Source organism: Lathamus discolor, chromosome 4 (genome assembly GCF_037157495.1).
Source record: "Lathamus discolor isolate bLatDis1 chromosome 4, bLatDis1.hap1, whole genome shotgun sequence".
NCBI lineage: Eukaryota > Metazoa > Chordata > Aves > Psittaciformes > Psittacidae > Lathamus > Lathamus discolor.
The window spans coordinates 17,304,070-17,317,143 of record NC_088887.1 but is presented as its reverse complement, the minus strand read 5'-3'; the positions used below and the strand labels follow the sequence as shown (position 1 = coordinate 17,317,143).

General features: G+C 40.8%; 1 protein-coding gene across 4 annotated transcripts; it reads left to right on the top strand.

Moving 5' to 3' along the window:
* The first annotated feature begins 2,134 nt into the window (after positions 1-2,134).
* Positions 2,135-12,882, top strand: POU1F1 (POU class 1 homeobox 1). 4 transcript variants are annotated; one of them, XM_065675660.1, is made up of 7 exons: positions 2,135-2,276; positions 5,038-5,103; positions 5,996-6,113; positions 7,118-7,359; positions 8,924-9,088; positions 10,526-10,586; positions 12,492-12,882. In XM_065675660.1, exons 1-7 carry the CDS (start codon positions 2,135-2,137, stop codon positions 12,703-12,705), a joined length of 1,008 nt encoding a protein of 335 aa, XP_065531732.1. In that variant the 3' UTR covers positions 12,706-12,882. The 4 variants fall into 4 exon arrangements, with proteins under 4 accessions (XP_065531732.1, XP_065531731.1, XP_065531734.1 ...); XM_065675659.1 differs by having other exon boundaries at positions 4,954-5,103; XM_065675662.1 differs by lacking the exon at positions 5,996-6,113 and adding an exon at positions 4,222-4,227 and having other exon boundaries at positions 7,114-7,359.
* The last annotated feature ends 192 nt before the right edge of the window (positions 12,883-13,074 follow it).

Sequence of the window (13,074 nt, the reverse complement as noted above, 5' to 3'; positions counted from 1 at the left end):
CATCTCACACTAGACCATGTCACCCAGGGCTTTATCCAACCTGGCCTTGAACACTGCCAGGGATGGAGCACTCACAACCCCCCTGGGCAACCCATTCCAGTGCCTCACCACCCTAACAGGAAAGAATTTCCTCCTTATATCCAATCTAAACTTCCCCTGTTTAAGTTTCAACCCGTTACCCCTTGTCCTGTCACTACAGTCCCTGACGAAGAGTCCCTCCTCAGCAACTCAGGCTCCTTTCAGGTACTGGAAGGCTGCTATGATGTCTCCATGCAGCCTTCTCTTCTCCAGGCTGAACAGCCCCAACTTCCTCAGCCTGTCTTCATACGGGAGGTGCTCCAGTCCCCTGATCATCCTCATGGCCTCCTCTGGACTTGTTCCAACAGTTCCATGTCCTTTTTATGCTGAGGACACCAGAACTGCACACAATACTCCAGGTGAGGTCTCACAAGAGCAGAGTAGAGGGGCAGGATCACCTCTTTCGACCTGCTGGTCATGCTCTTTTTGATGCAGCTCAGGATACATTTGGCTTTCTGGGCTGCGAGCACACACTGCCGGCTCATGTTCATTTTCTCATCGACCAGCACCCCCAAGTCCTTCTCCTCAGGGCCGCTCTGAATCTCTTCTCTGCCCAATCTGTAGCTGTGCCTGGGATTGCTCCGACCCAGGTGTAGGACCTTGCACTTGTCATGGTTGAACTTCATAAGGTTGGCATCAGCCCACCTCACAAGCGTGTCAAGGTCCCTCTGGATGGCATCCCTTCCCTCCAGCATATCAACCGGACCACACAGCTTGGTGTCATCGGCAAACTTGCTGAGGGCGCACTCAATCCCACTGTCCCTGTCAGCGACGAAGATGTTAAACAAGACCGGTCCCAACACCGATCCCTGAGGGACACCACTCGTTACTGGTCTCCAGACGGACATTGAGCCATTGACCACAACTCTTTGTGTGTGGCCATCCAGCCCGTTTCTTTATCCACTGAGTGGTCCATCCATCAAATTGATATCTCTCCAATTTAGATACGAGGATGTTGTGTGGGACAGTGTCCAACACTTTGCACAAGTCCAGGTAGATGACATCAACTGCTTTACCCTTGTCCATCGGTTCTGTAGCCGCATCATAGAAGACCACCAAATTGGTCAGGCAGGATTTCCCCTTAGTGAAACCATGCTGGCTGTCACCAAGGACCTTGTTGTTTTTCAAGTGCCTTAGCATGCCTTCCATAAGGGCAACCTGCATGTTCTTTACTGCTCTAAAGCAATTCCAAACTCACTCCAACAAATCACTCTAGTAAATTTTTTGAGGAAGGATCCTGGTTTTACTTAGTGTGTAGCACAATAAAGACCAGAACCTTCTGGATGAAACTAGATGCTGCAATAATATAAATAAATAATAGAAACTGTGAATGAGTTTTATGTTACACTATGGGCTCTTTCAAGAGTTTATCTTTGATAAACATTTAGTACACCACGTTAATGTAAAGCTATCTGTGCAGAAACTTCCTCCTGTGTACAGCTGGTCCACATTACACATCTTTGATTTATACTACATATGTCAAGACAAATAATCACTGTGCAACTGCTGGGAATTAGGTTAATTTTAGATTATTTTGCTATAGATCCTTGATTTTTTGCAGGCTTTCAATTGATGTCTCAGCCAGGTTGCCTTTCAGACAGTTCCCTGGATGAGATTTGGGGGGCAGGTGTTAACTGTGGAAAACTACCTAGTATGAAACATACTTGTCTCATTGCTCCTGACTTTGGAGACGATACTGTTATAGGTTTTTTTTCTTGTCATTGTTCTTCACAAAAGACCTAATTGAAAATATCTGTCAAATCATGTCTCTAGTTTCCCTCTTCTTCTCCCCTCATTAATTGGAAACGTATCGTGTTTGTGTGGGAAGGAAGGAGGCTCTATAGCCGTATAGCAGTTTTGCTGGGAAAAGAACATTAAAATGGATAAAGGGATTTCCTAGTGGTATAAATACCTGCACACGACCTCCCTGTGCTCTGGAGCCCTCCTGTATATGTATTGAAAGTAAAAAGCCTAGAATAGTTTAAGCTGCCATTAATCGTGCAGGATCTATTCTGTTAGAAAACAGGGGCAAGTGGCTCTTTGGCTGTTGGAGGGTATGACTTGCCAAGCATTTGCTTCATCTGACACCTTTGTACCCTTGAATTCTGACTCTTCTGCCTCTCTGCCTCTGATAATGCATCACAGCGCTGCAGAGTGTCTACCCGTTTCTAACCATGCCACCAATGTTGTGTCTACAGGTACTTTTAAAGATAATCTTGCTTTCGGTAACTCTCATTTGTAATGCTTTTGTATGATGCGTGTTCATTGAGTTCTGCAATACATCAAGTGTTTGGTATTAGTGCTGTGTGTGATTGCGACTGCTTTAAAGTAGAAGCATTTTCACAAAACTGCATGATGAGGGAATGGGGAAAACCCTGAATGTGTGGGCTTTACCTAAGTTTGTAGATTTCTCTAAATAAGCTTGTTACAAGTATGTTAGCAATGCGTTAATTTAGAACAGGTCCAAACACTGTCACTGTTGTTATGACAAGGGTTATAGACAAGTGTCATGTAAATAAAGTGAAAGTTTGTTTATTGTGTAACCACAATTTAAAATAAGGCAAATTACCTTAAACAGGAAATGTGTCTAAAGCAGGACAAGTCTTAATGTCATTCGGGGAAAGCTTTCAAGAAGGGAAAACATCATCTTGCAAAGCATAATACATAATTGATACTAAGATTTAAGTGGGGTGTTCTAAACTGGTAGTAGAATCCTCATCAGTATTTTTAAATTTGGTGTGTTTATGTATATAATCCAATTAATTGTATTTAAATAGTAGGACGATGTAATCACTGAACTATCTGAAAGGGAGACAAAGTTTTCTTGCAGCCTTAAACCTGCAGAAGTGAGATTCTGCAATACAGGAATTGTTGATAGAAAACTTTCAGGAACAGAAAATTAAAAATTTTTGATTTATTTGAAATTGCATTAAGGTAAGAATTTTACTTGGCGTTTTAACAAGAAACCTGCCCTCTCCTGAAATGCATTAGTGATAAAACATTTTAATAAGAAGAAAAAGCATATAAGTAAAGAAAACTGAGCATTAGTGATAGATAACAGAATCCTATACATTAAACAGGGGGCTCAAGATATCCTAAATTGTTAGCAGGGGTAGTAGGGAATATGAGAATTTAAATTTTGTATGAGGCCAAATGTATGTGTCTGTATCATAAGAGTATTTTCTAGATTCACCTGGTTCATAATAAAAAGTATATGATGGTAACCAGCCAAAATCATTTGCTGTCTGCTTCAGGTTCAGGGTTTGATATTTTGTAGTTACAACCCAAAAACAAGTATCACTGTAGTCAGTAGGAATTTTGTTGGCAGGATTGCATCTACCAGATGATGCTGTGAGAGTGGAAGCAGTGACAGAGGGTGCTAAATTAATGGGTAAAGGTTTGCAACTTTCATACATAGATTCAGAAATCATAATAAACAATGTCATTCTGGTGAAGGCACCGAAGGTGAATTTGTGCACAAAGTAGATCTGAAATAATTTTGAGTAATGACCTATGTTAAATGCATGTAAAATTTCTCCATCACAAAATACAGGTGAATATATTCCTGTGCAAATACTATACCATGTGATAGAGCTGATGTTCTGCAATATCCTCAACATTTTGTTATTATTCAACTTAAATAGTGTCATCCTCACTAGTTAATTTTAAATCCATATTAGCCAGTTGAAAATGATGGTTTTATGCATTTAAATTGTAGTCTGTGAATTATGAAGTAATAGAAAAATAACTGCAAACACTTAGATCTTAACAGAAAAGCTGAATTGCTCTAAACACTATAGTATTGTTAATACAATCTTTATTTTCAGTGCATTTATACTGATATAAGCATGCTTGTTTTAGAAGAATTTGTGTATCTAAACAGGACTTTTAAATGTTATGATTACTGTTGTAAAAACAGAGATTCTAATCCCTAATTAATGATATTGTTACGAACAGCTGGAATGTGTATTCTATAATGCAGGTTTATATATATGAATGTTCATGAACACAAATTTTCTCTCTATATATTATATTAATTATATTATTAATATTGTATTTTATAGCAGTTGTTAGAGGGGACAGTATGTGCATTTCTGTGCCACATCTCTTATATTGTGCATTCAGCAAAAATTGATTGTTCAGGCACTGGTGATTATTAAAACAGATCTGAAACACTCCTGTGAAAACACTAGAGATAAATTAATTGTGTGGGTTTTGGTGCTGGTGACAGAAAATATTAATTTAGGCTTAAACTTTTAGAAGAACCCAGAGTCTATCAATCATCCTGTTTCCCTAACACACTGCCAAAGTTCTCCAACATGGTTTTGGTGACTTGGTACTTAAGAAAATGTGACTCCTGTATGCTTCAAAACAAATGTACCAAACTGCTGCTTTGGAAGCCCAGGTCTTAGGTATGCATAAAATGTTGCCTTCCTTGATGCCTGTGTTCAATGTTGGCTTTTCACGGTAGAGCAAAGTCCATCAGTTTTATGGGAACATAGAGCAATTTTTTATGTAAGATTAAATGAAATGGCACGTGGAAGCTGGCTGTGAGGAACTGGTCTCCTCTTTAACTTCCCTTGCTCAGCAGTATGTGTAAACTGGGTTATGCCCATAGATTATTCAAGAAGTAATGCCTTGAGACCACAACATGGTAATTTCTGTGGTCTTGGCTCAGAGGGTATCTCACTAATTGTACTGGCTGTCTCATCTGGTGTGATCTGGCCAAGTGTCTGGACTTCCAGCGGTGTTAACCTCATGGTTATGGCTCAGAGTTAAATACTGACTGAATGCACACAAAAACTGCATACAAGGGTACTGTCTGCCTCTGAACTTTAATGCTGTGTCTTGAATCCTCACATATTTTCTCACCAGTCCCATCTGTTTTGTCTTTGATCCAAATTCCTGTACGTTCCCGTATCTGCTTTGCCATGACGACTTTGGGAAACACTTTGGCAGGCCTTCATTATTCTGTGCCTTCCTGTCATTATGGAAATCAACCATCTACCTATGGGGTGATGGCAGGTAAGAGCATACCCTCAAATAGGTGTTGATTTTTGTCAGTTTTCCTTTAGAGGGACTGATTCAGGAGAGTTGCCTAAAGAAAACAGGACTGGGACTAAGGCACTTCTAGTGGATAGGACACTAGAGGTCAGTGACCCGAGTTTTCCCAAACCCCTGTATCTCTTGGGAAACCACTGTATCTATCTTATTTCTCCCCGTAAGCCTTGGACAGTACTGCTCTTTTCAATCATTTATGCCCACTTGCCTTGGTGATCATCACTTTTTGAAGGGCCAGGAGTGATCTACCCAAAATACCTGTGTATTATAAGTACCTGAGGTGATGGAGCCCTGACTGAAGCTATAAAATAAAATGGTGGCATAAAAGAAGGATAGCTGAATTCAGCAGGCAGATCGTATGGATGATTGTGGATTTTTACACTCCTGAATGTATGCTAGCATCCTGCTTCATTTTCCATATCCCAGGCTAAGTAAGGAAGAGGAACAGTTATTCTATGCAAGTTCAAGTAGCAGTCAATGAGATAATACTGTGAACTAATTTAACGCAACTCCCAGGAAATAATCATGACTCACAGAAAGTCCAAATCAAACTTAGTGTTTTATTTCACTTAAAAGTGAAGGAAAATTAGAGCAAGTATACATCAGTATAGGGACTTTTTAGGGACAGAGTATAGACTTTCTTCATGGTGTGTAAATGTGCAAATGCTCCTATTCCATTGTGCATTTATGTGTTGCAAATGTTACTGGCATTGCTCAGATCCCCAGGAAAAGTTAATAGATATTAAACAAACACCATTGCTCAGAAGCTTGTTTTGTTTCATTCCAAATTAAATACATGATCATTTTTCTCTCTTCTTTTTTTACCTGCACTTTCTTTACCTTTACTTTCTTTTAGGCATCAAGCCTGCAACACCAGAGATGCTGTCAGCAAGTCTCTCCCAGAGTCGTATCTTACAGACGTGCAGCATGCCGCATCCCAATGTGGTGAACAGTGTCAGCACCTTGCAAAGCAAGTCTCCTTCTCTGTTTTTAGTCTTTTCCTTTATCCCTTGAGAATTGTATTTTTTTTTCTGGTTATCCTGTGTGAAGTGTATAAAATATTCCTATGGGGTTTGAAACTCCAATGCTGGGGAGAGCAATCGGGGCAGTGAAGTAAGGAAAAGTAACTGAAGGAAGGGGTGGGAGGTTAATGAAGTTCTGAGTTCTGCTACAAAGCTTTGTGTGATTTAGAAAATTGGGGAGGTTGTCCTGAGAACCTGGAGTTCACTGCCTGCTCCAGGTACACTGGAGCCCATTCATATTTCTCCAATGATTCCTTTTCCCCTTCAGGTCAGAGACTCTTTAGTTCTACATACAGTATCTAGCAAAAACTCCAGCCTTCACTCTTAAATGAATCTCCCTGTTGAGTCTGGTACCTGTGAGCAAAAGATAGTGTGAGACAATATTTGTCCTTGAGCAATTCCTTCTGGATGCATTCTGGGTTTGGTGAAGGAAGTTGTGGAAGTTTTTTTGTTTGGTTGGGGGTTTTGGCTATTTTTTCTTTGATCTCTTACCTGTTTACTTTCCTCAAACAACTTTTATGCTGAAGCTAAACTGAGGTAATATCTTGTCTGAGCATCAAATGGCATTTATGTGGAAAAAGTCATTGTGCTATAAGATAGAGACTGGCACATTTTGGGCTCAAAATGTCGTTAAATCCATCAGTTTTGTTATGCCGCTTAATTCCTGCTGATACCTTGAGTTGTTATTCAAGTTTGGACCATTTGCCATCTTATTTAAGTACCTCATGGTTGTCTAAGAAATAGGATGGCTGTGGCCTGTGAAAAAGGCTGTTGGTTGGGTTTCATGTATTGGGACAAAAGAAAGATCATGCTTCCTAGGAGATCCTCATTCTTGAATACTTTCGCAGATGACATGTAATAATTACTACAGGCAGAGATTATGAGATGATGAAGATATGCTTTTATTGTGCAGCAGTAGAGAATAACTGCACCATGTTTTCTCTTTTCTCAGGTAGCCTGGCCCCTTGCCTTTATAAATTCCCGGAACACGCTCTGAGCACCAGCTCCTGTGCCCTCAGCCATGGCTTCACACCCATGCACCAGTCCCTCCTCACTGACGATCCCACTGCTGCAGACTTCAAGCAGGAGTTCCGCAGAAAGAGCAAGTCAGTGGAAGAACCTGTTGACATGGACTCCCCTGAAATCAGGGAACTGGAGAAATTCGCCAATGAATTTAAGCTGCGGAGAATTAAGCTGGGTAAGTGCTTCATGTCCCTGAAAAACAGGCTGAAAGATTCCACTGAAAACCCAATTGTTTCCAAATGTTTTATGGTCTAGCCTCTGCAGTTGTCTCATCATAACTAATTCTTCCTTGCAGTGACAAACTTTCTCCATTCCTAGGAGGCTTTCACAGAATTAGTGTACTTCAGCTTTTCACAACTTACAATGCAGAAAGTTACTTTAAACTCTCCTGCCCTTAAATCATTTTCTGAAGTGCAGAGAAAATTATTATTATTCATTAAATTACATTCAGCAGCAGGTGTGTAATTTAGCACAACTGCAAATCTTCTGAAACTTAAGGCAGCACATATTCTAACCTCTCATTCCCATTTTCTTCCCACTTCACCTGATGGTGCAGTGTCAGTTCAGTAGACAAGATGGGTCAGATCCATGGCAAATCTTTCATACCAGTAGGAAGCTTCCCTTCCTGATTGGTTTTCTTGTTCCAGGACACAAGTACAGTAGCTACTGTTTGATAACTACTGGGGCTGGTGCAAGATGGATTGCATTAGAGGGTCTCCAGTGGGGTGCTTACTGGAAAATATTAGCTGAGGACAAAGGTAGACTGAGCGAACCCTGTCTTTCTCACCTGTAGGGGACAGAGGTACATGGCACAGTAAAAGCCTGTCTCGTCCTTGTTTGAATTACACTGAAAAAAAACCCACAACCCAACACAAAAAATAATACCCCAAAAAATCCAAAACCAACCAACCAAAAAAAAAAAACCCACAAAAAACCAAGAAAATCCCACAAAACAAAACACCCAACATTTAGTGTCAGCCACAGGAATGGAAAGCTTTGCTTAGGCTCCACACTGTTAATCACTGTAATTATTACTGCATCCTCATCTGGAAATTGCGAGGGCACAAAACTTCCTCTGATGCAAACAAATGACACAGAGCCTGGGCTTGATGTTCTGATAGGAAAAGTGCAATTTGCAACGGAAAAGTAATCTGGGGTTGAGCTTTACAAGGGAAGACAGAGTTGATATGGGCTCTGGGTCTGAGGATGAGACACAGTTATTGCAATACAGATGCCCCATGAGACATTCACCATCTAAGGAACTCTGCCTGTTCTGGCTCAGAGGCAGAAAGGGAGGTCCATAAACCAGACCCCCCAACATGGCAGATAAGTGTTCAGAGCACAGAGCAGGGAGCTACTGTTACAAAATCAGGGTCTGCGTGGAAACTGCAGCATTTCTCTGACTGTTTCAACTTAGTTGTGGCAGCAAATAACAGGAGACCAAAGGTGCCACCAGGGTTTAGCTTATTGCCATTGCACCATCTGCAGAAAGAAAGATGTGGGGTGTCTGGATCCTTCTCAAATTGCTAATCTCAGGATGTAAAACTCCACTGAAACCAACAGGAGACTGAGCACATCTCTGAGGCGAGCTCAGAGTCATCCACAGAGACCTCTGGAGAAAGCCCATCCTGGACATTGCCAGCACACACTGTTCATAAGAGTCAGTTAAGCACCTCAGGGAAATTAACGCTTTCCAGAAAGCTCAAAAGAACTACTTTTTTCTCTTCCTTTTTTGACAGGTTATACCCAAACCAACGTTGGGGAAGCACTGGCTGCTGTGCACGGCTCTGAGTTCAGCCAAACCACTATTTGCCGGTTTGAAAACCTGCAGCTGAGTTTCAAGAACGCATGCAAACTGAAATCAATACTGTCCAAGTGGCTGGAGGAAGCAGAACAAGTAGGAGGTAGAGATTTGAAATCCTCTAAATACTGATTTGCATTTAAACCAGAATCCCATATATATGCTGAAGCACTAGTACGTGTCTTCCGTAAACCAGAGCTTTTTGTTTACCAGCTCCAAGTGCTAAAATGCGCTAATATTAAATTTTGGCTAGTACTTTGGGTTGAGCAAGGAGAGGCAAACTGAAATGCATGGAGGGTACAGAAGAGCAGCAACATCGTCTGGCCTACTGGAAGTAATTTATTTCAATCTCTTCCCAGCAAATTAGCTCCCCTCCTGTAGCCTGCCAGAGCTGTTATTAGGATCTGCAGGACAGCCTATTTAGCAGCATATGGGGATTCTTCACTAGCAGAGGACTCTTCCTTCCAACCTCTAGCATATGAGATGTGGCCACTGGGGAAAGGATTTAAGTTTAGCTGACACAGTGGTCTTTAAAATCTGAAAAAGAATAGCATGGCATAGAGGGTTTTGATGCAAACTTTTTGCTACTAAAGGATTCCCTTCCTTTTGCCCAGTTAATTTCCAGTTGCAGGATGAGTCACGGGTTCACTGGGCAAGGTGTACTTTAGGACAGGTTGGCCGATTTGAAGGAAATGGGTTGACTTGAAGCACAGCCTTTTCATCTGGATGAATTGTGGTGCTGAGAAGCAGTATGCCAGCAAAAGTCAGGACTATCACTGTGCAGCACTTACCTATCATGGGAAGAAAGAGAATATGGTCTTAATGTTACTTTTTGTATTTGCTGTTGTATTAAATGGTAGGAAAAAATTGTTAAACAGCTGATTCTGCCACACACGTCAGTTCCTTTTAAACCAAGTGTAAAAAGCTTCTTTCCCCTGTTACAGCACTGGGAACCAGAGGCTCTCTTAATGCATGCAAGGCATAGTGCAAGGATCACTTGTGAGGGGGCTGTGGTGAGCAGCAGCTGCTGCCTGCCCGGGCAGTGCTACAGGCTGGAGCTGCAGAGTAAGACCATGTGTGCAGGCAGCAGCCTCTGAGTAGTGAGGGGAGACTTGTCCCTCAGAAAGTGGGGTGAAAGAGGCAGCTGAATAACTGGGGTTGAGGATCAATATCTGAAGAAAGAGGATGAGGTAGCCAAAGGGTATGGGGCCTGACTCCATCTCCCTAGGCTGTATCCTGCAGTGTGGGAGGAACTAGGTACACAGGTACACACAGGTACCCAAGCTCAGACCCAGTGATGTTTGCAGCACTATTGGTGCATAGCCTTTTGGTTATAACCATTTATAGCTGAAGGTAAAACAAGGGCCAGTCATCTTAAAGAATGAAGTGCTCCTAGGTGTGATACTGCTGATAATCAGTGGCATTATGTGCATGCTTCGTTATGTCCTCAGAGAAAGGGACTTTTTCATGGAGGTGATTGTGCTTGTTTTCCATTCCCTGTGGGAGGTAACTGTCAGGTTTTGGTTTGGTTTTACAACAGCTTTATACAATGAAAAAGTTGGAGTGAATGAGAGGAAGAGGAAGCGCAGAACCACCATAAGGTAATAAATATTTAGGTTGTTACATGTTAGGAACGACATTGACTAAGATGCTGCTTTTTCTCGAGTTCAAAATCAAAGTGTTATTTTCTATTAATGAGTCTCTATAGCCAATGTTTCACTATTTTAAAACATTCCAGTGAAAAAATAACAGTATAACCCTCCAACCTGCTCCAAATATACTACTTTTTCCAATTGAAGACTTTTTTTTTCCAACATATCATAACACACTTTAATGTGAAGAAATACTTTATTCCAATTTTACCCATATAGTATTATATTTATATATTTAATAAGGTATCAGAGCACTCTTGTTTTCATTTTGGGAGGTTCTAATTTATACCAAAATAAATTTCATTATTTTACAGAGAACTGAGGTCTGGGAAGTTTGAGGGCCAGCTTTTACACGTAATATTGCGTCCCTATTCTCTGTCACAGTATTCTTTGGAATTCCCAAAGAAACACTTTAATGAGCTAAAGGGGAAAATAGGGTGTTGTCCTTCTGTATCTCCTTTAGATATCCCAGACTCTCAGAAACTTTGGTGAAGAATTCACTCAGGGGGCCTCCAAGGAGCTGTAGTATTCTTCTGCAGGAAGGGAATTTGTCTGTCTCTGGGGACAACTCTGGTGCTGCTGACCCTCCCTGTTACAGCAAAGTGCCTATTCTTTGAACAGGGATCATTCCTGATAGTGCCATGTCCCAGAGACATAGGCTGCTCAATTGTCCCACAGCCACAACACATTTTTTCTCCTCTCACATTCAGCTGAAGACTTGGTATTTTGAGTCATAGAATCATAGAACAGTTTGGGTTGGAAGGGCCCTTTAAAGGTCATCTAGTCCAACATGAAACTAATCAGGGAGATGGACTTTATAGAATCATAGAATAGTTAGGGTTGGAAAGGACCTCAAGATCATCTAGTTATCTGAACTGCAGCCTTACTCTTAGCAAATCCTAATGGATGTTTGGAGGCAAACTAGAGTTAAAACAAAAGTCGCACAAACTGAATTACGTTATTTATACCCTGAGCAAAAACTACTTAATTTGAATTCATGGAAGCTATATTATTTCATACTTTGATCAAAACCTAAAGAGCTCTTAGTCAAAAGTAATGATGTTTCTATGCTTGTGTGTGTGCAGAATACATTGCTTTTGTAACATTAGTAAATATTGCAAAATATTTACCTGTAAATGAAAGACCAACAATATATTACAGATGAAGCAATGAAGCAACCAGAACTTCAGCAGCTATTTTGTATACAACACTTACTCACACTTCATTTCCATAACAATGCATAAAGTGCCCTCTTGTGTCCAAATAAATTACAGCTACTGATGATGCTAGTTTTGGATGCGTCCTTATCACAGAGACACATGTCACAGGTACTTTCAGAGAACATGTAACACAAATGAGAAGCAAATTCTACCTGACAATAAGAAAAGATAGGAGTCTTAAGTTGTTGTTTTTTTTTTTATGGAACCACTCAACTTTGGTCACTGCTGACTCTAAGGAACAGATTGAGCCTCTGCCAGAAAATAATGATGGGCAGAATGGGTGGTCAGGCTTGCTCCAATTCTTGTGATCCCATTCATGTCTAGTTAGTAGCTGTTTCTTCTAGAGAACATCAAGGAGCATAAATATTTCATGTTTACCACTGAAATTGCACCAGAAGTGATGCCAGTTTTGCCTTTAGATTACTCTGTGCTGAAGTTCTGCGTGATGTCATGCTGTTCATGTCAGCAAGGAACTACAGTGTGCTGTAAGCTCTGTGGGTTTCCTTTATGTTGAAAAAGAGGAAAAAAGTCATCACCTTCAGTGCTGTTTACTTGACCCTTCTTCTGAACTAGGGGTGAAAGCCTAAACATGTCAGAGAAGTTTCTAAAGGTGAAATTTTATCCCTTTATCCAGTATTGCTGCCAAAGAAGCCCTAGAGAGGCACTTTGGAGAACAGAGTAAGCCTTCTTCTCAGGAAATTATGAGGATGGCCGAGGGGCTCAATCTGGAGAAAGAAGTTGTGAGAGTTTGGTTTTGCAACAGAAGACAAAGGGAAAAAAGAGTGAAGACAAGTTTACATCAGAATGCCTTTAGTTCTATTATCAAGGAGCACCATGAATGCCGGTAACGCTTTTCTATGTATAGATGTGTGTTTCTGGTCTGCTTTTTGTAAATACTGTAAAGACTATGTTGTTTAAGATAAAAAGAAAAATCATTAAAGCACTTGTTTCTCTTACAAGCTCACAAGCTTCAGATGGAGTGTGTTGTGAAAGACTCAATTTTAATGTAAAAGATTGGAAAGAAATGCTACTGTATATATTTAAAGAGTTGGTATCCTCTGCTTAACTGCAAGGAACCTATTATGCACTATTCAGCTAGAAATGCTTTCCAAGTTAAATCAGTCGCAATTTCCCGGTGCTGTGCCTTTCTTGCATCTGTGGTACGTTTAATGATTTATGGAGAAGCCTATATAGGTACCTTTAAGCTTCAGAAACAA

Coding starts and splice junctions, on each gene's coding strand:
- POU1F1 (XM_065675659.1), top strand. CDS start 2,135: ATGACTTGCCAAGCATTTGCTTCATCTGACACCTTTGTACCCTTGAAT. Junction 5,104..5,995: donor TACCTATGGGGTGATGGCAG/GTAAGAGCATAC, acceptor ACTTTCTTTTAG/GCATCAAGCCTGCAACACCA. Junction 6,114..7,117: donor GTCAGCACCTTGCAAAGCAA/GTCTCCTTCTCT, acceptor TTTCTCAGGTAG/CCTGGCCCCTTGCCTTTATA.